The sequence below is a fragment of the Scophthalmus maximus genome, chromosome 16 (assembly GCF_022379125.1).
Source record: "Scophthalmus maximus strain ysfricsl-2021 chromosome 16, ASM2237912v1, whole genome shotgun sequence".
NCBI lineage: Eukaryota > Metazoa > Chordata > Actinopteri > Pleuronectiformes > Scophthalmidae > Scophthalmus > Scophthalmus maximus.
This window is the reverse complement of record NC_061530.1, coordinates 10,851,578-10,879,516: the sequence shown is the minus strand read 5'-3', so window position 1 is coordinate 10,879,516 and position 27,939 is coordinate 10,851,578. Positions and strand designations below refer to the sequence as shown.

Sequence of the window (27,939 nt, the reverse complement as noted above, 5' to 3'; positions counted from 1 at the left end):
AGAACGCCTGTCAGTCCCTCTTATTAACAGAACGGTGGTCAGTTTACCTATTGATGAGAAAAAGTAACTAGCTTACTTGAAATGACTTATCATGTGAGATCTTTCCTGTCAAAGTGAGGGAATAAACAATATGCAAACGCACACTAAAATGTAAGAAGACAACCAACACAGGCTCCTTTTATTCCATTTATTTTCTACTCTTACTTTCACTGTTTACCTTTAAATTTTCTCTTTTTACAATGACTGAAATTCTATTTCCCCAGTAACAATTAGGAATAGATCGTTGGGGATCTTCAAAAAATAATATACAGCTGTAACCAATACAGTTATAATTTATACATTTATTTTTGAAAATAGGAATAAATTTAACTTTTATAATTTCTCGTCTACAATATTCTCTTATCTTCCCATGTCACATAATGGCAAAGCCATGCACTACTCAAGTAGTGGCGTTTGTGCCTTGAGCAAACTTTCTTTGGACACTGGAAGGGACCATGAGAGAGAGAGAGAGAAAGTTCACAAAAATGACAATTTATATTTACAGTTTAGTTTTCATTCTTATAATTTAACAAACTGACAGTCATGTGGTCAGTGCGTTTCCCAGGGCTCATCATCAGGTTAGTTTAGAGGCAAAGTTTGAGACACAGAGGCACAGTGTTTGGACTAGCAGGCAAGATTCTTATTTTTTTTCTTTTAGGGCAGGCTGAGAGTCAATTTATGATTGATTAGAACAGGAAAGTGTTACCAAGTGTGATCACGGACCCTGATAGATAAAACGATCGGTTTAAGTTTGAATGTCTCGTCTTTGGTCATTTTTGAGAGCAGGAGATAAAAAGGGAGAAATTGGATCTGGTTAAAGTGCGGTCACCTTCAGCTCGGCTCAAAGGGAATGTTCGATCAGCTCTGTGGTCTCACCTGTCGTCAAGTTAATCTGATGCCAGTTGTTTTAGTCCTCAAACTATCTGTCAAAATCTGACGAGAAAAAATATAGAGCAGGGAGAGAATTAACTGCGTCTGCCGTCTGCCGTGTTCAGGTGTCATCCTGTTTCCTCTTTGTAAAGCATAAATGATTCAGAATTCATAATTCAATCTGTTGAGGGGGTAAATCTCCAGTTACAATAAAAAAAAACGCAGGGCGCTGAACTCGGCGAGTCTGGATATGAGGTTTTCTGTGTCTACGATTCCACTGGCGGATATTATAGCATATGGTTAGTCAGTCAAAACATAGGTCAAACAACTGAATCAGAGAAGTACAATAAAAATCTGTTTCCATGCACCACCTGACTCCATCTGGGAAGACAACAGTAGAAACTGCAGACTCGGCCACACATCTAAAAATCCCAACCCTGAAGAGGTTCGATGCCGCATCAGCATAATGGAAGAGTGCGACAACCTCAACGAACGCTCAAGCTTGTTCATTCGATGCAGACTCACAATATAGCTTTGCATTAAACGCGTCTCTTAATTCAATAAATTCTCCCACAGAATCATCCACTGTGAATTAGTGATCTCCCCTTGTGAAATTCAAAAATGTACAAATATATTTTTTCTGCGGACCAGATCACAGAGCGTGACTTGTTTGTGTTTGAATGATGAATAAATATCTGCATGTGATTTAAAACGAGAGAAAGAAAAAAAACAAAAAACAAGATACTGTACACGCTACATGCTAGAGGAGAATACAGGCAGCTGTCTCTCAGCATAAGACAAGAAAAAGAAATGCTCTTCTCTCTCCTGGCTATAAAAATACCTAGAATCTAGAATGAGTGTAGAAAAAACTTTACATGTACAAGTCATTTACATCCAAGGCCATTTTTCCGTGGAGTGGCAGGTGAAGAAGAGAAGTGAGATACGATTTAGAGGTGAACAGGGTGGAAAAATAGGAATTCCTTTGAGCACACCGGTGCAGAATGCCATTCTGTATGGACAAAAACCCCCCACCTCGGCTTCAACTTTAAATCCGTCAAGATGTCGGCAGGAAAATCCAACACGCGTGTCCAGTTTCAGAGTCACAAAGAAATGTTCAAAAGTACGGCGGCCGCGCATAACCGATGAGCGCGGCGTCAGTCCATAAATCGGTCTTCGAAAATGCATCTGTTGAGCAGAGGAAATCGAGAGCAGGTTTGTTTTATCTGCTGTCCACCAATGTCCACTTTTTGCCAAGGATTATTGCTACCAGAGTCCACCTGTCCCTTCTGCGTTATGTAGATCTGTCTGGCCAGTAGTCAGAGCAAAATGCTCACACCAAGTCCTGACGACTGAAAAAAATACAGGATTTGAAAGAAAAGCTCTTGACAATTTTGTAGTATCCTTGAATATTTCCAATCCAATATGGCGTTATGAATAGTGTGTTGTGTTGTTTTTTTTCTCCTTCAGCATGTGCACACACCCCAACTTTTTTTTCCAGGTGCGTCTGTAGCCACAAATCCAACATACTATCATCTTCACAAGACTTCAAAATATATTCAATTGTACATTTGCTTCCTTCGTAATAAACAGTTTTATCAACAACAATAAAGAAATCATAACAAAACTTAATGCGACCATTTGATTCTTCACGTGACCTCCAGGACGTCAGCATTTTTCAGTCACAATTACATTTTTCCTCCCAATAGGTCATTTGTGCAGCAAAGAAAAACAGAAAAACAAAAGTTGGTAACCTGAATCAGTTTGCTCTCCGTCACTTTCACTCAGCAAGAGAACACTGGGATCAGGTGGGCTAAACTTGGAGAAAAATCTACATTACAATTCCCAGAATCATGCTTCAATTTCCCTTAATGCTCATTTCAAGTGTTCGGTGAGTTTAAAAAGCGATGAGGTGGTTAGATTTTGTCAGTTACAGCCAGTCAGTTTGAGTGATGGGAAACATAATCATTCTCCTACTTGAATTCTCCAGCCCACCTGAGCCTCGGGACCCTGTTTCATTGTAAAAAAAAATAAACGAGACGATGAAGCACATCACAAAAACGCCCGGATCCTTCATTTGGGAGACTGACACTTTCAAGAACGACAGGGTCATTCTTTTTTTACTCCGGGTGTCACCGAGCTTTTTCAAAACCGTAATAACACAGAGCAAAAAAACTAAAACGGAAATTTCAAACCCCTCACATAAACACACAAACACACACGCGCACACATACACACACACACACACACAGTACCCTCCGGGCATTTCTCTTCCTCAACCCTTGGAAATGTCCCTCACTTGGGTTCACTGGAAAGACAGTTGAACTCTAAAGGACAGAACAGTGTTCTGAGGACTGGTAGGCAGCACAGCAAGCTTTTAACTGACTGAAGACAGAACCTACTCGTCTCCTGACCAGGGCGTCATACGGCTTCTCTCTCGTGATTGAAACAAGACTCAGCCTGGATCAGGAGATCTCAGCCCACTGACTGAACTGAGGCATGTTTGGTATCTAGAATTCATGTTTCCTTTGATCACCTTTCATTTAAGGCCTTTAGGTATAATCGTCTAATCGGTTTTTTTCTTTTTTTCTTTCTAGCTCAATCAAACATTGACACTTTGTTTTGGGGGAGGGATGGGGTAGATTGCTACTCCGAATGATACAGATCTTTTTGCACACACTCATTAACACGACGGGGGGGACTCGGGTCCCTCTGGCCAAATACATGGAAGTCACCAGAACCCAAGTGTTTTCAGTAGGGCAAACACATACACTCGCAAAGAAGTACAACTTAAGGGACATGTAACTGAAAAATAGCTTAGTATTTCCACCGGCAGCCATGGACTTCAAAATCATTAATTTCTGTATTTTTTTTTAGTGGGGGGCGCTGGATGAGTTGAGCGCGGTGTTGTTTTTTTTCAGAATATTTCTGGGTAGTCTTCTTTTGACAAAGTCTCCAGTAATTTAATCACTCAAAGAGGCCTTCTGGCTGCAAGGTGTCTATTTGACCTCGAGGATGCAGGGGTTGGACTCCATGATGGCCACAATGATTTTGTCGATGTAGTCCTGGAGTCTGTAGTTGATCTCCTCCTGTTTGTGGATAGCCTCCATCAGCTGCAAACAGGGAAACAGAAGTCAGTGGAGATAAAAACTACCCACTGGAATTTTAAAAAAAGGTGACCTGGTCCTGCATATGTTCATAGTCTTTCCTGTTTTTCTAAACCTACCTCGGAACGAGATACAGAGTTGATCTCAGCTGCCAGGGAGTCGGAGAAAGAGGCCGACATCAGGTTCTTGGCTCCCTGGATGCTCAGGTTGATAATCTGCCCGTTTAACTCGTCGTTCTGCTCCTTCAGACTGCGGTTGTCCTGGAGAGGTCGAAGCAAAATGTCACGCGTCGCAAAGCATTGCAGGCAAGATGCTGCCTCATGTGAAGTGGCAGAGAAAAGAGGGAGAATTCAGAATGTTACCTGTTTGAGTCGTTTGATCTCTTGCTCCAGTTCAGCTTCGCGGGTGCGGGTCTGATACTCCTGCAGCCCTGCGGCAGGTGAGCGCCCTCTCTTTGCTTCGGCCTCCAACTTGTACAGCTGTAGGTGCTCGAGCTGTTTACGTAGATCCTCAATTAGCTGTGTGAGAAAAAAAATCAATATACATCAAGTCATTAGGAATCAGGGCAAAAACACTTCTTTAAAGTGATGGCATGTTTTAGACAGGAACCTTTGACAAAGGACAGTTGTACTTTGTAACTTGACACTGCATCTGCATATTTTGTACAGCGTATTGTTTATTTTGTACCTCCTGCGTGCACTCCTTCTCCTTGTGGCTCTGGTGGCGCTCGTGGCTCAGCTTGTCACCCATCTTCCTGCGGGACTCCGTCTCTTCTTGCAGTCGGTCAGACGTGGCTTCTGTCTCATCTTGCAGCTTCCTCTTCTCCTGGAAATGAAAACAAAAAAACAACAAAAAAAGAAAGACGGTGAGGTTGAGGAGGAACCACGTGGGACATGTGAGAAATGTAACCTGTGAGATCGATTGCAATGAGCCCAAGGGAAAGACAGACCAGGAGATGAGATATTATTGGTCTCACCTCCTCTAGTCTCTCGATGTTTGCTCGTAGACAAGGAACACAGGACCGTAGCTCACTGTTCTCCTCATCCAGCAGCTGCAGCCTGAGACACAAACACATATCTTTTAGACATGCACAAAAAGCTACAGCTCAACTACAAAAAAACAACTGCTTGTTAAAGGTTGACAATGTTGTACCATATAAAAACAGCTTCTGATCAGTGGCAGATAAATGCCAGAGGGTGGCAGTAAGGAGGCACTTTTCCTCTAACAAACAGCATGTCAACCACTGGCATCACAACAAACAAATGTGTTTTTAAATGAACCATTACATAAAACACACCCGGAAAATTATTAGGGAATCACACATTGACTGGTATTGTTATTAAAATGAAAAAGTACATTTTAAAATTACAAAGTATGAAAAACATCTAAATGGCTGATAACTATTTGATTATTTTTTGAGACATTTTAATGCATAAGTAAAATACAAAGGGATAGAATTGTATTTAACAAACCGGGTGGCAGGATTCAACATTTTTCTCCCCACTAAAGATATCATAAAAACAGTCAGGCCTTCCCTCATGTGCTCACCTGGCCTGCAGGTTTTCTAGCTCCAGCCCCGTCTCCCTCTCCACCTTACACAGGGCCTCCTTGTGGCGGCGGGTCTCTTGCTGTAGTTGCTCATCCGCGTGGACCTCCTGCTCCTTCAGCTGCTCCTCCAGAGCGTTGGCCCGGTGCACCAGCTGAAGGTTCTCCTGGCGCAGCCGCGCATGCTGCTCCCCCGACGCCTCCGACTCCTTCTCCAGCTCTGCCACGCGTCGCTCAAGGAGGAGCACCTGGGCAAGGGAGACGGGCCACGGTTAGCGAAACAGAAATTAAAGTGTACTAGACTATGATGGGTATCAGAATAGATGCATCATTCTAACAGCCAATATGAAATGTCCCTCCTTCCTTTGTCAGGTGAGAACTATCTCACCTTGTCTGTGATGTCGTTGTCAGCGAGCTCTAGGATGTCCCGCGTTAAGTCGCTCATGGTGTCCAGAGTCATTGAGCTGTTCTGCAGCAGATGTCTGTATTTGTAAGAGGGGGGGGAAAAAACTATAATTTTACTTTTTCTCCCAGGAGCTGTGATTTTTTTCATTGCAAACACAACTTTTACATTCCTACTAGAAATAAGAGTACCATTGTAATCAGAGAACCTATTTATTTTACCTTGCTACTTTCTTGCTCGACAGCCTCTTACCAGCACTGGATGGGGGACAGAACAACAGGAAAGATGGTCAGGAAGAGAAAAAGGATGGAGGAAAGAAACAGCATCTCCTGACGCCCCTCTTATCCAACCACAGCACCTCGACAAAAGCACCTTTTGACAAAACCTAGGCTAGAAAATACACATCACAGCAATCTAACACAAACACAGCAGCGTATATGAAGCTACACAAAGTCTGATCCAGGATTATTTTTGCTAAATAGACCTGTAACATATTGCATTATAGAAACTCACTAAACTATATCTCAATTTGGAGTTTTATAGATTTCTAAATTCTTTTTAAGCTGGTTATCTTATAGCCATGCCCTATTTCAGATTTACAAGAGGTGGTAATGGCTGAAGTAGGATTTCAGAGTTACTAAGTTTCTGTAATACAGCTACTGGTCAGTAATCCTAGATCAGAGCGTTTGTTTGATTCAAGCAGTTTCTTTGGAAAGCTTTACTCCATTAATAGTTGGCTTTTTGCCACAACTCAAGGAAGCGTGAAGGTAATGAAATGAAGAAAAACAAACTGAAATAGATGTCACTCACCTGTGGTTGTTTGTTTTTTACATTTTTTAACAACCCCTTTCAAACTGACTAAACGGGTACAACAAATCTATTAATCCTAGTTTCAGATGAGATTATTATGTATATTTCTACAGATGGTAACAATGGGAAGGAACTGGCCACCAGCATGTAAAAGGTGCAACATAGCCACTGAAATTCCTCAAGTGCATTCTTCCATCTGTAAATGCTAAATGCTAACACTGCAACTCACACACAAAAACAGGGTGCCGATGAAAAAAAAAGACTTGGAGCAGTGTGAGGTATGAAGAGCCTAAAACAACCCACAAAATTCACCACAATGAGTCTGTGCGCATGGACAGTCCATAACAAAACACACACCATGTTGTTGCCAGTGCAACACAGCATGCACACACTATGAGAACATGTCTATTGAGCACTGCAAACACATTCACACAGCTCAGAACTCGAAGCGGGTTGTGAATGACGTGTTACCTAGTCATCTCTAGGAAATTGAGGCGAGTGGAGAGGTCTTCGAGACGACTTATTTGTTTGTGACACTGGCTACAGAAAAAGTCCAGCGCCTCCTCCCTGAGGAAGCTCTGAAAGCAGTCAGGGAGAGGAGCAGGTGCACTGGAAAGATGAAACAAGGAGGAAGAGGAGGAGGAAGTGGTGAGAGATGGACAAGAAGGAGAGAGGGGCTGTGCATTGACGTGGGAAAGGACACCTCCGAGGCCCTGTTCAGACCTGGTATGATCATCAGTCTCGGTTGATCCGATCACCAGTGGAAAGCTCAAAGTCTGTCAGTTCACTCCTGGCATTAGAATGTGTCTCAGGACCACTCGTGATCAGATCTCACTTTCCCGCTCGACATGCAAATAAACACGTACGTCATTTATGTTCGCAAAGGCCAAATGTTGTTCTTCATGGAGTGTGACTACACATATGGGTCCAATCTCAATGTGTTTGTTCGGGTGTGTGTCAATGTGTGTCGGCGTGAGAGGGAGAGAGAGAGAGAGACGAGCGCACTGTATCCAATGTAAAAATACTTTTGGTTCATCATGAAACTGCAATGCGTCCTCAGTGGGTCTTGGGTGCGTTCACACTGCGTTGGACACCTCCGAGTGCGGAGATATTAACATCTGTGAGACAGATGTTAATATCAGGTCTGAACAGGGCCTGGGGTGCAGGGTTGTTAGTGAAAACCACAGAAGAGTTTGAAAGAGTCTAGTGTGAGGGCGTCGGTGGGAGTGGGGCGTGAAGCAGACTGTGCAGTGTGGTCGTCATGTGTTTTCAGGATAGTGTTAGGAAACAAAACATTCTAGTAGGAATGTGTTGATCTGTCCTTTACGCTGATAAAGATTAGTTTTTTTACCCTGCTGCCAAACAGTCTCGTCTATTCGACCTTAGGAATCTTTGAGGAGAGCTAAGGTAACCTCCAGAATGCCAACCATCTTATTAAATATCCATCTCAAAAATAACAGAAATTTTACACAGCTGCTTATTCTATTGTTGGACGTTTGTACCCCCCCTTACACAACCTCTACCAGCGGATTGTTCATTCTGGAAGTGAGTCAGTTCTGAATTATGCAATGTGTGTGTGTGTGCGCGCGCTTGTGTAGTCGAAGTGCTGTCATATGTAGATAGATAAATGAGCGGGTGTGTGTAGGCAGCACCGCTACATGCACCAACAACGGCTCAAAACAGAGTGACGCATCCACACTGAGTGGGTGAAGTTAGTGGGATGCTGTTTTTTTTTTTTTTAAATATATGATGTTATTTTTCACTCTAACAAACAACAAGATTTCTGCTCAACTTGTTTGTGATCTGTTACATAGAGTTTCTCCCATTTTATAAGAATAACATCAAATGACAATCATCTATTGTTTAGCCTTTGTGTTATGATAACAATGAATGCTACAAAACAGTAGGAATAGACGCTGAGGCTGAACTTCAAGGACCAGCTTATTTCCATATTGTCAACGGGCTGCAAAAACTGGGCTGGCAAGTCAAATCACAGAAATATCACCCAAGTGGGAATTACGTATCATCCAGCTTACAGTATCTGAGGAAAACAGGAGGGAGGAAAGATGAATGGGAACATGCTACAGTCGGGGCTTTATCATCACAAGTGAACTGAGCCATAAAGAGGAGTGTGCTGGCTCTATTCTGGTGTAACAACCTGTGTATGTACAAGAAAATATAGATTTTCTTGGAAAGATTGTAAATATAATATAAATAATCCTTTGAGGTTGAAAATCGATGCACTTAAACATCTTCTGCCTGTTCCTGAATTCTTAGTGATAGAAGCCACCCTCAAGATTTTTTTTAACTTTTTGATTGTTAAACATTATTCTTAGACAGAATTTTTTAGAATTTAAAAAGAGTTTATCACAATAACCACATTTTCAATACCATTCCAACAGTGTCAGCATCAGAGTCAGCCTGCCAGAATGAACTTTGTATTCACTCCATGTATCTTGCCCTTCACCAAGAAAAGGAGGCAGATAGAGGTGGGAAGGACGTCTCCCGATAGCTCTTGTCAACGTTTGACCTCAGTGTCTTTGTCAAAAGGGAAACATTTGCTCTGAAGAACATATATAGGGGCCTTTAGGGCCTGGAAAATGCAGCTGATTATTTAAGTGTCACACCTTTTATCAGAGGCTGGGTAAAAAGACAGTTATTCATGTTATTCATATTCACGTCAATTGAATGACCTTTGGCCTGAGGGACAAAGTAATCTGAGTACAACATGTAAATGTTTGACATGTTGTCGTCACAATCATCTCGACCCCGTGTAAAAAAGTCAAACTCATACCTGGGAGACAGAAGTGAGGAGCCATTGACCTGCTCGAGGGGCTGCACGAGGGGGGAGTCGCCCTCCCCCTCCGTCCCCTCGACGCTGCTCTCCAGTAGCAACTCTGAGGTATTACTTTCACCAAAGTCCTCAAAGTGCTCCTCCTCTCCACCGATGACCGTCACCAGGGAATGGTGATGGAGCTCCGAGTTCAGGGAAAACCTGAGGGACATAAGAGTGGATTACTGTGTTAGCGTGTGCGTGTGTTCACTTGTGTATACAACAACAGCGTAGTTAACTTTAGGTCCGCGCCAAAAATAGAGCAAAATGTGCTAGGTTCAGACGGGATAAAAATGGACGACCAACTGGATACAAACAGGCACATAACTATCCATCAAAGAAACTGCAATCTCAGCCAAAACAAACAAGATCCATCTTCTGACTCCAATGAAAAAAAATAAACATGCTGTAGTTTTTGAGCTACAGCAACAGCTACTAGGGCTGGGCGATAAAACGATAACGATATGTATCGCGATAGACACGTAATCAATATCAATAGAAAATGTGTTCGATAGAATGTTTCGATCATTTTTTTTTCCTCGTTGGAAGAAACCGGAGCAAAGAGTCTAGCTATGCCAGCCGCTAGATACGCCGGCACTCGTGCTCTGGTACCTATGGCAACGTATGGAGTGACACGCCTAATAGCCAATCATGTAACAGTATCACGTTTGGTTGCGCCATCTCACTGGCTCGTATTTGTGTTTCTGAGGTCATAAAAATTATCAATAATTATCGATATCGACCGATATGAAACACTTATATCGTGATACAGTTTTCAGCCATATCGCCCAGCCCTACTTGGTACCAAGCTCTCAAAAGGCTGAGGGATGGGAGGTTTGACCCAGAATCCTGGATATGACTAGTCTACTGTAAATCCCAAACAAGTATAATTAATCTTACCCCCAGGAGGAACGGCTATCTGGACAAGTTCAACGATCACTTGTCTTCAATGGTAATCTGTTAATTCACATTAATCCCAAAGGCTGGTGATGCAAAACCACGACGGCAAAACGTAAGATGTATCAGAGGAGTCTGATGCGAGTTAAGAAAGGGCCATGACTTCAGCTTTCATAATCGGCTGGTTATCTTACATGACTGAACTGAAATCTGTTGGGTGGATGTGGAAGACTTTGCCGTGAACATGACAAAAGGTACAAAAGCTTAAACTCCTTGATCGTCATCTAACAGGAAAGCTAGCCTTTCCTGCTGTCCGACAGGATATATCAGATGTCTTCAGCACACACAGGATGGGGATGTTCAAATCAGCAGAAAGGTTTGCATTCTCAGCAAACCATGACAGAGCCCATGTTGTTTGTTTACAAGAAAAACCTGTCAAATTGAAAGCCAAATCATTGCTTGCATTTGCAATTAGAAAACTTTAAATCACAAGGTGATACAAAAACATTTTGTAGACACTACAAATGAATTTGGCTACTCTGGAACAGTCTCATTAACTTAGACAAAAATGCAGTTTCAGGTGCAGAAATGCTCTGAATTTGAAAAGTAAAAAAGCTATCTTTGAAGCCACTTACCCTTTGCCTGGGCTCTTACTACTTGGTGCCATATTGAGGTCCCTCACACAGAGGGACGGTGAAGATAGAGAACGCATCTTTAAACGCCCTCCGCTGCCCTGGCGTGAAAGCCGTGGAGCAACTGGAGTTAAAACTCCAGACAACCAGAGTGGAATCCTGAAGTTTCACAGGTCACAACAATTTAAAAACAAAAACCAACCCTCTCCACTTTGGAGGGAAAAAAGCCAAGTCCGATGTTCTAATGAGCTGCCAATCTGCAGTGCCACATGACTGATGGTGCATCATCTGTGCCACCCAAAAGACTAGAGCCTGTACCAGAAAGGGTTGACTGTGAGTGGGTTAATCAGATTTGAGGCTAAGCAACGGCCAACAGACAGTCCCGCTGACCTTCCAAGGACCAAATGTGTGTGGGCACAGGGGTAGGACGGATGAGGGTGGGGGAGGCTAATCCTGTTAGATTCCTAATCCCCAGTCCAGTGCATATTCTCCAACAGTGACCATGTCTTATGTGGCTGCAGCTACGTTTCATTCAGCTTACCAGGCTGCGAGACAAACCCTCAGTTTAGTTTCTTACCTGTATGTTTCATTTACTCACAGTCAATGTTGAATAGCAAACTGTGGAAACCCCCTAAAAGTTTGGGGTGGAAGAAACATGCCCATGTTTTTTTTTATATAAACCTCGATTCACAGACTGTCGAGACATTCACTGGCACAAAACAGTGTGTATTCATCCTGGAAGGCGAGCCAGCAATTAGTTTCCAAGTTTTGAGTTAACACACTGCTGAAGTGAGAGAACATAAAAGGTCGTAGAGTCATACAGAGACAGTGTTAAGTTCCAGTCAACAGAAGATTTAGCGCGCCGATGTGCGACTGAGTCAAAAGGAGAAACTCTGATCAGGCCATGGCAAAGACGGGGAGAAGAGGGAAAACAACAGAAAAAGAGCTAACTCAACACTTCCTGGAATTCAAGGCTCAGTCATGGAATGGGAAGTCCAAACACATCCACGGCGGACAGACTGCTCCAATCCGTCATCAAGCCGGACAGACAGGTCACACAGTCAGCAGATAAGGTCTCACTGTTCTGTATTTCCTCCCTCGGTGTTTGCCCTTCGTACTACTTCAATAAGAACACTGGCGCTGGTACATTGGCTTCATCTGCAGCAGCTGCCCGTTAACAGTAAGATTACATTACTGAATCACAATAAAGGAGCTGAATTGTTTAACCTATCAACATCAGAGAAGTTGGTTACATGATCATGGTCTGATCTGATCAATACAATGCATAAAATGTTCTACTCATCATACTTATCTAATGAAAATAAAAGGATGACTTCGGTCCTTCTGGCCTAAAATGAGTCACCACTATGATCATGAATGAAACAGTAAACAGGAGGTCTAACTTGTCTTTGACATTGGAATTAAATTTTAGTGTCCGGAGATTCCTTTTGCCAAAACAGTCAATATTAAAGCAGTATTTTCTCAACACTGAGCATTTTCAAAGGGCTCCATTCTTGCACTTCTATTTACCCTTCACACTCTCGCCATAATCACAACCTGCTGCTCACTCAGTCTATGGTCATGTCTGTGGAGGGTAATTCAAACTTACCAAAATATACAAACACTCTTCATTTGAGTCAGTATGTACTTTGAGATTGCTTTTAGCAATGAAAAGTGCTCTATAAATGAAATGTATTATTATTATTATTATTATTATTAATAAATCTTACGCTCTCCCAAAGTCATTCAAAGCCATGGATTTAGTTAGTTATTTAAAAACAAACTCCACATATGCGAGCTATTTGTAATGCAGAGGTGGTAAAAACTGGTTGAAAGACTTTTAGTTCAAGGTCTTTTAGTGCTTCCACTGTGCTTTCACATTTCAAGTCCTCTCTGAATGAGATTCCCTTGCTCAGCTGCACAGAAAACATCAACAATGAATGTCACGCTGACTGTGTGAAATGTTACCTCAAACTGTAACAGGGCATACAGTAGTGTAAGAGTACATGTGGATAATATAATATAATAATAGTAAAACACTGTGACTTTCAACACACTGTTTTGTCCAGAAGAAATCAAGACTGTAGATCAATAAAGTTGTGGCTGTCTATAGCTTCTGTTTAATCTGCCTGTCTGGTGACCCAAATAACACCTGAGCGATCCAGCACGGGGCACACACGACTCGCAAATCATGTGATCTAACCATTCGCTGGAGATCTGATGCATATTTACGATAAATTCTGTAGCCTGCGGAGATTTCCTACAGAATTATGACATTGATCTGGGTCTCACGACAAGAGGATTACAATTAATAATGTGTGAAGGAGGTAATTCAGGGTCACAAACAGCCTTCTCGTCAGCAATCGAACAGTGGAAGAAAATAGGAAAATAGGAGCATATTGGCCAAAATTTACACCGTGTCTATGGCTGAGGGTGACATTTATACCGACCTATTTCTGCCATCTTCGGAGTCGTGCAGCGTGGCCTCGATGCCGCTGTCTGTCTCCACATCCTCATGCATCTCCGGGGGTACGAGGGCCCCTGTGTCCTCATCAGTGAAGGTCTCGCACTCACTGTACGTGCTCTCGGAGCCCAGATATGCACTGTCGGTCACTTCATTTTGCTGCAGAAACAGAACATGAATGAATAAAGTGTAGAGTGGACCTCACTATGTACAACCTGGAGTGGATGTTGTATATAGGGTAATATATTAATCTGAACTGCATGTTCAGATTAAACCTTTAAGACCTAAGGCGCCCACTAAAACCTTTCTAAAACCTGAAGTGAAGAACATTCACTACAATGTTTATTTCTCCGATCCTATAGCAGATACATACAGCATACATACAACATAAAATCAACAACACTTAAAGCCTTAACCAAGTGTAGATTGTTACCTTGGAAACCTGATATGACTCGTCTTAAAATGACAACATAAAACATGTTTATGCCTCATTTGGCTCTGAAGAAAGCACACAGACATCCCACCAGCTCTTAAGGGGATATGAACGCATCTGGCCGTAACTTGTTAAAAGAATAACATGGCTTAAGAAACCAATACAGCAATACTGCACAAACATGGAAGAATTGCCAGAGTTCCCATCATTTAAAAAAACTATTAACTTGTGTACTTTCTTGTGTACTTGTAATATCTACAGAATGTTTAAATGTCTTCAGGTGTATTCGAAATCAAGATTATTTTGCATTTATGAGACAAAAATAAAGCTGACAATAAACCTACAGGTTGGATATGCGTGTGAAAAACTGTTTTTTTTAAATCTTAAAATCTGGCCAGATGGTTGTGATGCAAATTACACCAACGACCAAACGGAGAGCATACACAGACTTCAGAGACAATCTGCTGTGAGTCAGATGGCTGTCCCAAGCAAAACCTGCTGCATCAACACCTCGAAGCAACAAGTTCAATTAAAATGAGCACTAAATACCAAATGTTCACAGGCAGACGCATGCCAAAAAATCCTCATTTGAAGCTATCATCAACTAGACATACATTATCAGGTATCAGAAGAATAAAACGGTCATAAAACAGGTGAGTCCTGTTGGAAAGCGGAACGTACCATAATAAATGAAGTGTCAGGAGTCACAGAGCCCAGAGGGCTATCCACCATGCCCAGAACCATTCTCTCTGTCTGATCTCACTAACACGAAAGCTTGCCTGTCATGAGAGCCTCCTCATAACTCCTGCCATTGCTTCCTCACCTTCACTCCCAGAGAGAGAGAGTCAGAGTGAGAGAGAGCGCGCGTGTTGGGAAAAACGGAAAATAGTGCAACACCTCGTTCAGCTCCACTGGGTGGTCAGAGGGGTGGAGACAGACACAGAGTCCAAAGAGTAACAAGAAGTCAGCTGTACGGCTCAATCAACTACTACCAGCTTTTAGCCCAGTTACAACAGCACACCATCAGCTGAATAACGGTTTTAATCTTTCCTGGCTCCTGGGAGCTCCATTTCCCGGCCCAGTGTGACTGTATAATTTTTTAAGCCATGTTCTTCCACGTCTCCGGCTGCACAAAGAACAAGGACCATACTGTACATCACAACAACCTGCCGCAACTGTTTGACCGTGTGCCAATAGAAAACTAACATGCTGTTAAAGCTGTAAAACTGTCAGCGGCCGCATGAGCACATGTTAAGAGTTTTGGCAGAAAAAAACAAACAAACATTAGTTGTAACTGGAAAGGTCACTGTCACTAATGTTTCTAGTGAAGAATTAAAAATGTGAGATGAAAATGTGAATGTAGCAGCGGCAGAAAATATTTAGTAAGGGGGAAATGGGATGGACACGGGCATTGCTTTCTCTTATGCAATGCCTAGGTTCTACAGCCTTACCTTGACTGTTTTGAAAACAAACAGGGCAAGAACAGCAGAGCCATTGACAGAGAGGAACCCCTTTCTGCCAGGAACCCGAGGGAAAAACAAGGCAATGGACACAGGTGTGGCAACTACATCAAACACGCACAAACTTCCCTAAAGACCTTACGGGTTCCAGTAAACTGCAGCTACAGCAACAAGAGTGTTTAGTGTAGAAAAGACTTTGACAATCACAGGGTTTATCACACTGTTGATTCAGACTGACATCTAACGCTTCGGTTTTTGTATTCTGATTTGTTTTTCTTGTTCATCTAAACGGCATATAAGACACACAAACACTGAAGGACACAGTATTTAAAGTAAAAGACCTTATGAATGTAAGAAGCTACAATGCAAACGGTGTCATGTAACCAAACATAAAACTCAACTGAAAAAATTAACCTTGATCAAAATACAATTTGTACTTAATATTTAAGTGCCCCTAAAGTGTGTGTGTGTCATTTAGGGGCCATTACAAACCACAGGAGGAATCTATTTCTGGTCCTCCACACTTACTGTAGCTCCAATTATCTGCATTTCACCCACAGGATTATGGTTTTCAATCAGTAATAAAACATGAAAGGTTCTGTTTTTTCTATGTCAAACACCGCGTTACAAGGCCTGTCTGCATGTACTGCACGCGTTATCCATTTGCACACGCAGGTACACAGACCTGCACTGGTAAACTATACCAAGAGAGGGTGCTAATACTGTACAACAGCACTAAAGCAGCAGCTTTAGGCAGCAATGCTTAAAGTGCACACAATAGCAGAAATGTTTCAGTTTTGCGGAGGCCAGCAACAATGATGGTAAAATATACAATTGTGTGCACAAGAGGAGACAGGAATTCCACATATGCTAACCACAACTGTAAAAACAGCACACACTCACTCACATGTTAAACTCAAGGGGCACTTTCCAGCTGATCCAATATTTGTTAGAGAATACTCGAAAACCTTGCGTGCCAGATGCCATTTAGTGTCAGCCAAACCGGGGTGTTCAGTCGTTGGAGCATCCACAGAGTGGTAATGATAGCCCTGCAAGCCACTCTGCGAATTACAGTGGGAATGGTGAGAGTGCACACGGAGTTCAGCCTGTGACCCTCACACTGTGCCGCTGTGTGCACCAGTGAGAACTGAAGGCACAACAACTGGACCACATACACAACTCGAGGGAGACTAAACCTCTTGAGTGGGGCCTCACCTCGTCATATTCCTCTGGACAGCCCACAGCTCCGTCCCCTGGACTGTAGTTAACATTGTAGAGTGGTGGCTCTGGACCTGCAGATACGAGAGGAAGAAGACGGGTTTAATGTGTGCAGAATAAACAGAGACAAACAGCAGAAGAGGCTGAACAAACACAAGACTGGTGTGTACAATTTATATGCAAACAATGTCCATAATTCAATTAAACAGTGGATTTAGCTTCATTTAAACTTGTATTTTTTTTTTATTTTACTAGCATACAAAGAGTTTTCTTTATATTTTGCCTGTATAACATAATAAAATGTACTTTTATTTTTCAAGTTTCTCAGCAGAGCAATTTCTTAGTTCATAGGAATTAAGATTACTGTTCTTCACGCTGTTTCTAAAAGGTTTCCGCCAGTTCACGCTTACAGTTACGAAAGAAAATACATTTTGTTGCATTAGTTCAGTAATTAGCATAGTTGTATAAGGACATTATTGATTGTGGGCCCAAATATACCACCAAAATCATAAAATTTTACCTCTGTAGACTAAGCTTGCTAAAGTACACTAGGTACTTTTACTTTACTTTTGTAAAGTATGCTAAGTTCATGTAATTTTCCATATTGAATTATTTTTGTGAAGTTGACTACACTAGAATACATCATCAAGTGTTTATATCATAAAAGATTCTAATTTGACCTAGATGGGAAAGAAAAGCATTTTTTTTCCTCTTTATTTTTAAAGACAAATACATGTGCCTACTCCATTAACACATTCACTGTAAATATACATGTTTGCTAACTGATATTTCTGCCTCTAATGTGTTTACCTAAGTGTGCAATCAGCACATTCACGACTGTGTCCTAGCTGCCCTTCTCTCTCATATTTACAGCCAGCAAGCTAAGCGTGATGTGACTGTAAACATTATGTAACTTTTACACACACAATTCAAGGACTTTAGTATGTAATGTTTGTAATGGTATGGGCAAAATAAAACCATAAAAAAAGGACAAGAAACAACCCATATACAATTTAAATGCGTCAATACAGGCCTCTGTTGAAAGCACCCACAGACGAGCAGTGTAACCTGAGACGGACCAACAAGATGGAGTCCCATCGGCCACTACGGCTACTGTATCTCGTAAACAGAGCTGTGAATAGCACCCTACTGAGAGAATAGAACACAAACAGTGTTCTCAAAGCTGCCAGTAGACCCAAGGGTTATCGTTCCCTTTGGTTAACCCGTTGCTCAGCGAGACACGTTGCAAGCCATTTCAGTTCTAATAAGTCTGTGCAGGAGAAGCTGACCTCTGTTTGAGCAACTGCACCTGCAGTCTCCTGGCATACTGTCAAAATAACAGAGGACGCATAGTGTTCTACACAAACTGTTTGGTTTTTGTTTTTTTTCTAGACATACCAGAGGCACTATAGGGGACAAGGCATTTCCATAGCTGGCAGGCCCATCTTTATTAAAAATGTACCCTTTCACTAACACATGGTGCCAAATTGAAATGAATAAAATGAAGGTGGAGTGCAGTGAAGTGCAGAATGCTTATAAAGGCAGAATGCTGCTTTTATAAGCATTCTGGAACCCTGTCAGCAGTGTGTAACACATCTTTTAATGTAGTTTTTTAAAAAAGCCGGTAAACGCACTTAAAAAAAAATGCTGTGAAATGGACAACACACTAAAGGTTTTTGCTGTTATACAGTTTATAAGTGGAAGCAAAACTTGTTTGACAAACTTGTTCATATATTTCAATACATGTGCTATGTCTGTGTTTTATCAACTAGAGTTGCAACTAGTGACCAAACGGAGAGAAACAGAGAGGATTGGGCACAAGAGAGAGGATAGTAAATTATTTAGTTGAATAGGACTCTTTGTCCAAACCCCATCCCTGTGCCACTCCTGCTCTGAAACCTTGCCAATCAGCCCATGTGTCTGTGCATCTCATGCTTTCCAGTGCATGACTTATTAATGGTCCGGGGAAACTGGAGCTGTGCAACCCAGAAAGCCTTGGCTAAGGGTTTCACAAATCAATACACTGGGTGGACTGAGGCAAACATGCACCACTGCTGTGACATCACCACAACCTGTACAGTATGTCAACAAAGCCAGCACATGCTGTAAACTGCCAGACCATTGTGTACGCTTCACTAGCTGTTGTTGCCATGGAAAACTTTAAGTCGATTAAAGACATTAGGCCCCAGTAACTTTGTGACATAATAGTCATGATAGAGAGGGACACCAAGTATAAGAGTCCCAATAACTTGCAGCAGTTTTTAATAGCTTACAAAGTGGAAAACCAAAGTGGTTCAAAGCTGAATAACAGCATATTGAGTCAAGTAACAAAGAATTTTGGTCAGTCTTCTGTCTTTCCTTTCCCCTCAGCTGAACATTGGATGTGAACATTCTGTCTTGACAACAATATTTGGCACAGTGGGGTATGCAGAGAGGTGGGGCCAGATGCTGGAGACAAAATGCAGGTGCAAGAATCTGCTGCTGAGGCAGTTGGAAATTAGTTAACGACAGGTTAGTCACCACAAAGGTTTTACAAATCATTACATGCAGAATCTGCAGTGTCTTAGAAAACAGGTCAATAGAGTCCACAAAAAGGTTGACACTTTGTTGAAAACAATAAATGAGAAGATTTACTTGCAACACATGACGTACCAGGTCCATAAAGTGTGGACACGCCTACAGTTTTAAGTAATTTACCTCCATTGCTAATTGCAGAAATTCCACGGTGGAAGTCTTCAAAGCTGATAACTCCCAGGCCACTGGGATCCAAGAACTTGGTCAGATCCTTCACCTGAAAGATGAAAGTAACACAACATTCAAATGTAATTTCATCATGGCAATAGAGAATAAAAAATAATGTGAATGATGTAAGGGGAAGTTTCCCACACAACGGAGCAAATGACTTAGCTGCAATGTTTTTGCATACTGACTTCAGTGGAAAAGCATACAGGGGAGAACACAGCAGTACATAGTCTGAACATAAACCAAAGGAAAAACTACCCAACAACTGGATTCTTAAAGTCACCTCATTCACATGACTGTTCAACTGCAGAACATGAATTTCGAGGATAATTTAATTACAGTTGCAAAAAGTCACCAATAAAACCCTTCTGACCTCTGGAGGAAAAGCATCTTTTGCAGATGTCATGTGTTTCTGACTTTATTGGATTCAAGGCAATAGTGAGTTTACAAGGATTTTTAAAGTGTTCATAGGATACTGTCATTAATATTTACAATATGAAGAATGTTTCGGAGAGATTCTGTTACCCAAATACCAGAAAAATCATCACTCATGCACATTCATAATGTGAGGCAATACAGCCTTTTCTGCACAGAAATGCTGCTTCACTCAAGTGTTAAATAGGTTACGTAAGTGCACCTACATATTGTATGTTCCTACAGTCATTAACCTGGCAACGAGAAAAAAAAGAAGCTCAGGGCACTTTGCATCAACAATTTTTTTTTAGATTGAAAATTGTCTTGTGGTGTTTGTGAAATTAGATCCAATCTGGAGTGTACTGCGAATAAATTGGCACCGTGCACTGGTTAATGCTTATTGTCTAGTTAGCTGGCTCCTAAGACCTGACATGGGAAACATGGATAAGTGCTTGTATCTGCATAATCATTGTTGGCGCCGAGCAATCAAAGTCCATTTACACAAATAATACACTGAGTCAAATGCTGTCCATCACAAAATTACACCAACCCGTTATTACAGCATAATTTCAGGCGTATTTCACTGACAAAATTAGCTGGGAGGGAGCCTGAGAGTATGTGGGGTGAGGTTTCTGTGGTCTCAGCTCACTTATGCCTTGAGACAGTCTAAGCACACAATGTGAAAGTGGTCATTTTACAGAAACTTGCATTGTGAGTGCGGCCTCTCTCTTCTACGCTTTCTTTTATATCGGTTACACATAAAAACAAGCTGATCTGCTTAACGACGCTGAGCTCTCGGCGACTCGGGAGGCTGAGAGGGCTGAAACTCCTAATACTCATTCTGAAAACCCCCTGTGAAATAAAACCCAGCTGTATTTAGTGAGAGGAGAGGGGAGTGGCTGATCTCACTGAATGGTGGTTAACACGGCAATGTTAAGTTTTGCAGGTGGAAATCAAGGAACATCCAGCTCCCGTCTCCAACGAGCAAAACCTCTCCGTACAGTGGATTTGCACTGTACTCTGGGCTGAAGAAGGGCAGGTGAAAAAAAGAAGTGGGTTTGTTTTGACAATGGAGCATCGCAGCTCACAGGAAATTATTTTGTTCCATGCAGCGATTCCGCAACACCTCTGCTGAGCGAAGTGAGAAAACTGAGGTGTGACTGAGGAATCGACTGAGCGTCGGTGGCCCTTAAAATTGGTATTAGTCATTGCTTCTGTAGTGAAAAAACTGACAGTATACTTATGTACTGAACAGTACATCAACTATAAAGATGCCAAAGCAACCAGAGCAGTGTAGATCGACTACACTGTGGAAACTATCCGTGGCCTATATTCGAGTTGTTCAGTGTGTACAGCAGTGCCAGGCCCCTCAGGTCCTGTGAGCAGAGACTAATCCAGAGGCTATTCCTAGGTCTAACCTAAAAACTAAAAAGGTGACTTTGATTTCAGCTAATTTATTTGGCCGTAAGAACCCGGAAAGGCCTCTACACAGCTTTTCCAAAAGCAAATGCTTTGCATTCACTCTATTGAATGTTGTCAGGAGCACCATGCTTAGTATGGGTTGTTTAGTTTGATGTACTCATCCTTGTTTTAATTGTAAAGTCTACCTACTGACTACTTCTATTGTTTTCTTGCATGGTTCTTGCAACATGTTACAAATTGACTTGCATATATCTAAGCAAGCCAAACCTGTCAATATTAAATTCATTGATTTAAAAATTCAAGATATTGGTCTCTATTTTTTGTTTATTTTTGACTGTTTGGTTTTCGTGTAACTGAACTTTTTAAAATGTTAGTGTTTGTGTTTGAAATGTAATTCACAGTATTATCAATAATACCATTACATTAAACTAAACTCAGATACGACTCTTGTCAGTTTCTCTACTTAGCGGAGCAGTGAAGGCACTGTGGTTTTTCTGTTTCCTCTATTTGTGTCTAATTGGTGCCGGGGCACGCCTGACCGCCTCCACACAGACCACTGTTGTGCATAACCCCGCGGAGAAGAATACCCTTTGGTGAGAGAGCCTTTCCTGGAGGGGATTTCACAATAGTTCAGACAAAAAAGAAGACAAAAAACTGATAACCATGACCATAAGCCAAGTGGGTTGTCAAAAGAGGACAGGAACCAAACAAAAAAAAAAAAAGCAGAATGATCTTTGAATATGAAACATTAAAACACATGCGCACTAAAGTGAACTCGAGAGCGGACGTTTCAGGGCATGGGGCATTCCACTGAGGATTAGAGGGGCAGTACATAAAAGCAGCGGGTGAGGGGCGGGAGGCTGGCTAAAGTAGGGTCGGGAGTGTCGACTGACAGGGGAGACTCGACCACAATGCAGTTCAGCGTGGCTTTTGTGAATCAGGGTCAAAACGAAAAGGAGGTTAGAAAGAGCTTTTCAATGACTAAATTCCTAAATTTGGAGCATGCCTGCAGGACATTTCACTTACGAGAGCAATTATTTTTTAGGTTAATCATCAAAACATAGAGTAGTACCTGCATGTACATCAGTTCGGCATTAACTGCTCAATGTGTTCCTATCACTAAAATCAAATAAGATGGTTTCATGACAATGACTTGAGATCTATAGCAAAATAAACCTTTACCTAGTAAACTTGTTTCATAAAAATAGGTTTATCCTGGGAAAGTGGTCAAATTAATATATAAAAAAGCAATGGGTGAGACTTGAGAGTTCTGAGCTAACAAAGCAAAATGTTCGCTCTTTGAAATATGTTTGAAAGTTGACATAAAATACATATATACATAATCTGTACATAAAATAAAGTGCCATATCCTAAAATAATTCTTATGCAAACATTTGCATGCTCAGCAAACAAGCACCAGCTGAACATGCATGCAAATACCTCATCGATACTCGTCGTCTGTGACAGGTCGTTGGGACATTTGCAAATAACTCATGTGCCAGGCCTGCCCCTATGATATTATAAATACGAAGACAAAAAAAATCAGACAGAGGAATGCCTGGTGCACAAAAGCTTGCCAGAGAGAATACACCCAAGGGAAAATGGATTATTCTGTGAAGCTCGTAGACAATAAAATTAATAAACAAAGCCAAATATTGTTTATCACACTTAAAAATAATTCCAGCTAATAAACTTCATTATGACATCCATTATCCCCACCTGCACTTGGCTCACATCCCTATAATTTAAGTCTTACATTGAATCAGTAAAACACATTGCTCTGGGGTTTCATCAACTACACTGCTAAAATACTTGTGTTACCACCAGGGTCCACAGTAAAATTTCACTTATCAGAGCCACTCATTTGCGGAGGTTATTCAAACCACTTTTATCTCGATGATTGAAAACGCAAGGACATATGAGGGTAATGCTCATTCAAATACGAAAAGCTCCTTCACGTGTATTCCAAACTGATATGAGAAGAGGGAACCGTTTGCTACTACATCATAATGTGGGTATGTGTGTGTAGGCCTTTTTAGATAAGACCTGACTTTCCCCACAAATCCTTGGGTCCACCTAAGATGGGATGTTACAAACATTACATAACATTCCTCAAATTCTGAAGATAAGTCTGTCTGCTTCTGGCTCACTTATTGTAAGTGTGTGTGTGTGTGGGGGGGGGGGCTCTGCCCGTGTCTGCACAATCACTGGTTAGCAGTCCAAGGAAAACTTTAGGAAGCTGGGATCCAAAGGAAGCTGCTGGAATCTCAATACTAAGGGAGGAGAAGTCCACAGAATAACAGTAACCACACCTATGACGTCAAATCAAACCCCAGTCGCATGTAAATGTTTCACCGGAAGTGCTGCCCTGCCAAACAACAGGTGGAATTGATTTACATTGAGCTAACACAACAAAAGCCCTGTTCTCTCCCTCAAAACAAGGCCAGGGGCAGTAGGGGGGACGGCACCCAAACCATGAAGTCCCTCTGACTCAGGAAAATACATTTTACTCTTAATCCTTCACAATTCCCTGCCTAGGGAGCCACAGATGTATATGGCCTAGACGTGGGACAGATCAGGGGCAATAGAGGCGCTTTGAACTGGGAGAGAAGGGATTAAAAGAGCATTAGTGAGCCAGCGCCACGCTCTGTGTGTGGAGCAGCAACAAGTACCCAAGCTCACCCAAAAGGCAGAGTTCAAAGTTCATCAAAAATAATTACCCCCACCAAAGACTTCATGTTTTCACCCCTTTCCATTTGTTTGTTTGTCGGCAGGATTACACAAAGGCTACTTTACAGATTTCCACGAAACCAGGTAGAAGGATGAGAACCCATTAAATTTAGTCGTGGAAATGTCAAAAAATTGCCCTTTCTCGCAATGATACACAAAGTGGAAAAACAATTCCAATTCATTCCAAAATTGAAGAGGTTATTTCTTTCACCTTTGTCCCATCCTTCCACCCTGTTTCATGGAAATCCGTTCAGTAGTTTTCGTGAAATCCTGCTGACAGACTAAAAAACTAAACAACAAACAAACACGGGACAGGGCTTAAACAAAAATAGTTATATGTTGAAAAAGTTATCTAATGTTTGACAGCTATGCTTATTCACGTTACCATTAAGGGTGACATCGTTGTTTGCTTCCATCGTTTTACTGTTATTTACAAAGGGTGTGATCACCTACTGAAGGTGGGTATCATTCTTGTTAACAGTTGGCCAGGAAAAGAAACACATTTTTACTCCTGTCAATTATCAGACTGGCCGGTGATCAGAATAATTTTTTTCTGAGTCCTACTGCTGATGAAATGTATTAATTTGAAAATGTGATACCTCAGCTCTGATGTAGCTGCTTCTCCCTGTGTCTAGTCACAAGCCTATCGGACTGGTTACACATCATGAGTAATACTGAAAGCTACTCTGCAAACAGATGGGCACATAAGAACGCTCGCAGAATGGAGCAGCTCCGGTGAAAGTACTTCCCAAAGTTGCAATAAAAACATCACAATCCTCTACGCTAAACCGAGCATTCCCAAAAGATTTGAGTTAGGGAAGTTTTGAATTTTCAGTAACTCGTCCTTGTCTCTTGACTTAGAAGCAAAAAAATTCTTGCGTAACAAAGTAAAGCTAAAATCCAAGTATGCGATACAACACATGGGTGAGGGTCATTGGGTGGAGTAGGCCACATCAGTCATTTTACCAGAGATTATCCCCAAACCGCACAATATGCAAATGTGTTTGTCATTTGACATATGGAGGAGTTCCCGGCCTGACAGAATTCATTACAGCCAATATGCTTGACGGGCTTATCTCGAGGATAACCCAAATCCTAGCACTTGAACACTCACCAAATATAAATGACTAACTAATCCAGGCATGGTTTCCACAATATGTGGTGGTATTAGCTAAATGTATTACACTGAATGTACAGAGCTGCTTTGTGGGGAAACACACCAGCACCGACGGAGGGGTCACGTTACCTCCACTTCATTATTGAAATGTCAGGGCAACTCAGACCTGGGGTGCAATTCAATCTAGTGCATGGGGCCCAGTTTTGTAAATAACTGGAATGTATATAACATTTATAACAATAACACAAGATTAATCTAATCTATATGATATTTTAAAGCATTTTCTGAGACCTATCCATGAAAATGATTAAACTTGGCTGATTTACTGACTTCACTTCTAACAACAGTGACTGTGTTAACATGGACACCAATAATCAGAATGTCGCCCTTATTCTGAATAAGACATTATTTAGAATCAGAATATTCTGTTCATATTCCTGTGCATAGCCCGATTAGGACATCAAGCAGTTGGTGACTGCGATCCATGTCAATGTCACAAAATACTGACGTCATAATGCAAATAAAACGTGTACATGACTAAATAATCGGACTAAAATCAAAATACTACACTTCTTAATCAGATTACATATTCTGAGGTTGACTTTATGCAGGTTAAGGTAAACGGAAAATGCAATTTACATGGACACCAATTATGCGACTATTGATCATATTCTGAATGAGAGAAATGTACATTCATATTTCATTTTACATGTTACAGAGCATAGTCCACTATGACGTCAAACTGTTGGCAACTGGCTAACATGTAGATGTCGCAAAATACTGAGGTCACAATGTGATCATGGCGTGGGCATGTCGACATTGTCCGACTAAAATTGGAATACTCAACAATAAACGTAGTCCGTGAGTTTCAAACAGGTTTGGATCCTAAACAACTTGAAATGCTGCAAAGTGGCACCAGCCGGATGAATTTTCAATTGATTGAATTAAGAAGACTCTATTCGGGAAGCTCTCTGAGCTTCAGCAGAAAATCAATGATAAATCATTTACATATATGGAGCTTTATATGGTTTTACACAGCACTTCACTCAGCATGCGTTACCCAGTAGCTGCCTGCGCGGAAGAGGGAAAGCAACAGAGGAACACGTGATCTCACCTGATCAGCCCCATAGGCAGCGGCAAACTCCATAAACTCCTCAATCCGAACAAAGCCATCTCCATCTTGGTCTAATGCATCGAATACAGCTTTTAGTGGGGAGACGTCTTGCTCCCTTGTGTCCACAGCTGAAACCATTGGCAGCGAGTCATCTGCCACCATCTTGGAGAGGGGAATTGTCTCCACATTTTGCTCACTAGTCCATCCAGCCACAGGAGAAGAACTGTTCAAGTCCTGAACTGAAAAATCAAAAGAGGCTACCTCATGACAATCTGATCCCCCGAGCTGGTGGCCGTCTACCACGCTCTCCTTTTCCCTCAGTTCAGTTGTGGGATCAGGAAGACTTCCGCTCGGTACACCCCGCCGTGGTTTCAAGTCCCAGGTTTCCTCGTCGCGGATCTCATCAGCAGTCGAGCACAGATCCAAAGCCATTGACTCATTTCCCTGAGTTCTGGCTTCAGAACAAATGTTGTCCACCATCACATCCTGAGACAAAGTCTCCACAGAGTAGGTCTCGCTGGTGAAATCACCCTGGATGAAGGCATCTTCAGCCAGAGGCACAGTCAGCGGCGAAGGTTCAGCTGGCAAACCCAGAGCAAATGAGTCATTCTCACAAGTCAGATTTCTAATTACAGCAGCAGCTTCATGTTCCACCCCTGACTCCTCTGTAAATGATAAATGCGGCGGCGAACCTGTGCAGATAACAGAGTCGGGACCGGCTGGGCACAGGCTCGGACCGCTGTCACAATCTGGGACCTCCGAATCCAACAAAGGCACCGATCCTTCACAACACTCCAGTGGTGCGCTGATGTGGTTTCGTGAGAGGCAGCTGTCGGGCAAACCTTGCACGTTGGTGCGGCTGGTTCCAGGCAGAACTGTCACATGATCAGCAGGTGATAAACCATTGTCTCTGGTTTCAGGTGAGCGTGTCTCGCTGCTCGGTGAGGGCGGGAGACCCGCCTGGTCCCCTTGTGACAGGTCCACCAGCTCCTCATTGACACCCAGTGGGTTGAACTCACCTGGGTTGGACTCCGCGGGGGGGCAAGTGGGCACATTTGCGATGACGTCTACCAGCAAAAAAGGATCAACTGTGTCGGTCTCTGTATTCCTTTTGGAAATGTCTGATGGAGAGTAAGCCTGACTACTGGGGATATTTGAGCCCTCGGGTGGGGCCTCCTGTGTCAGATCCAGTTCCTCACAGGCAGAGTTTTGCCCGACCACATCAGTGGGCTTGGGAGTGAATAACCACGACAGAGTCAAGTCACTGATTTCGTCAGCTCGCTCGTTGTTCTCCGAGTAAGACAACTCGTCTAGATGGAGAGACCCTTTGGAAATTGTGGACTGTGCGGACAGCAGATCTCCGCAAGAGAAATCCGAGATGTGCATGAGGTTGCCCAACTCCACGGCCTTGTCCTGGAAGACCTTTGCTCCCTCGCCTCGAGGGGGGGTGTGATCTCGGTCCCCGTACCTGAAATCCAAACCCGTCTGGCCACTCTCGTTCGGACAGATCCCGCCTCCCGCGTCGGAGTCCAGCGCGTGGAATCCCAGAGGAAACGGCGGGTCCGACTCCCACTGCGCGCGGCCCCGCGGGCCAGACACAACCGTGGGCTCCATGGAAACCAACCGGCTGTGGCCACTTTTTCCAACTTGGTGAGAGCTGGTGACGTCTTATCTCACTGCTGCGGTCGAGAC

The 27,939-nt window shown here is 42.4% G+C and overlaps 1 protein-coding gene across 1 annotated transcript; it reads right to left on the bottom strand.

Moving 5' to 3' along the window:
- Positions 1–173: 173 nt before the first annotated feature.
- On the bottom strand, positions 174–27,872 carry rab11fip3 (RAB11 family interacting protein 3 (class II)). Its single transcript, XM_035611762.2, has 14 exons — positions 26,248–27,872; positions 19,406–19,499; positions 16,706–16,782; positions 13,584–13,756; positions 9,566–9,766; positions 7,243–7,380; positions 6,183–6,218; positions 5,947–6,040; positions 5,562–5,806; positions 4,990–5,071; positions 4,701–4,838; positions 4,376–4,531; positions 4,133–4,273; positions 174–4,019 (listed from the first exon to the last, which is right to left on the bottom strand). Exons 1-14 carry the CDS (start codon positions 27,859–27,861, stop codon positions 3,906–3,908), a joined length of 3,303 nt encoding a protein of 1,100 aa, XP_035467655.1. The 5' UTR covers positions 27,862–27,872; the 3' UTR covers positions 174–3,905.
- Positions 27,873–27,939: the final 67 nt, after the last annotated feature.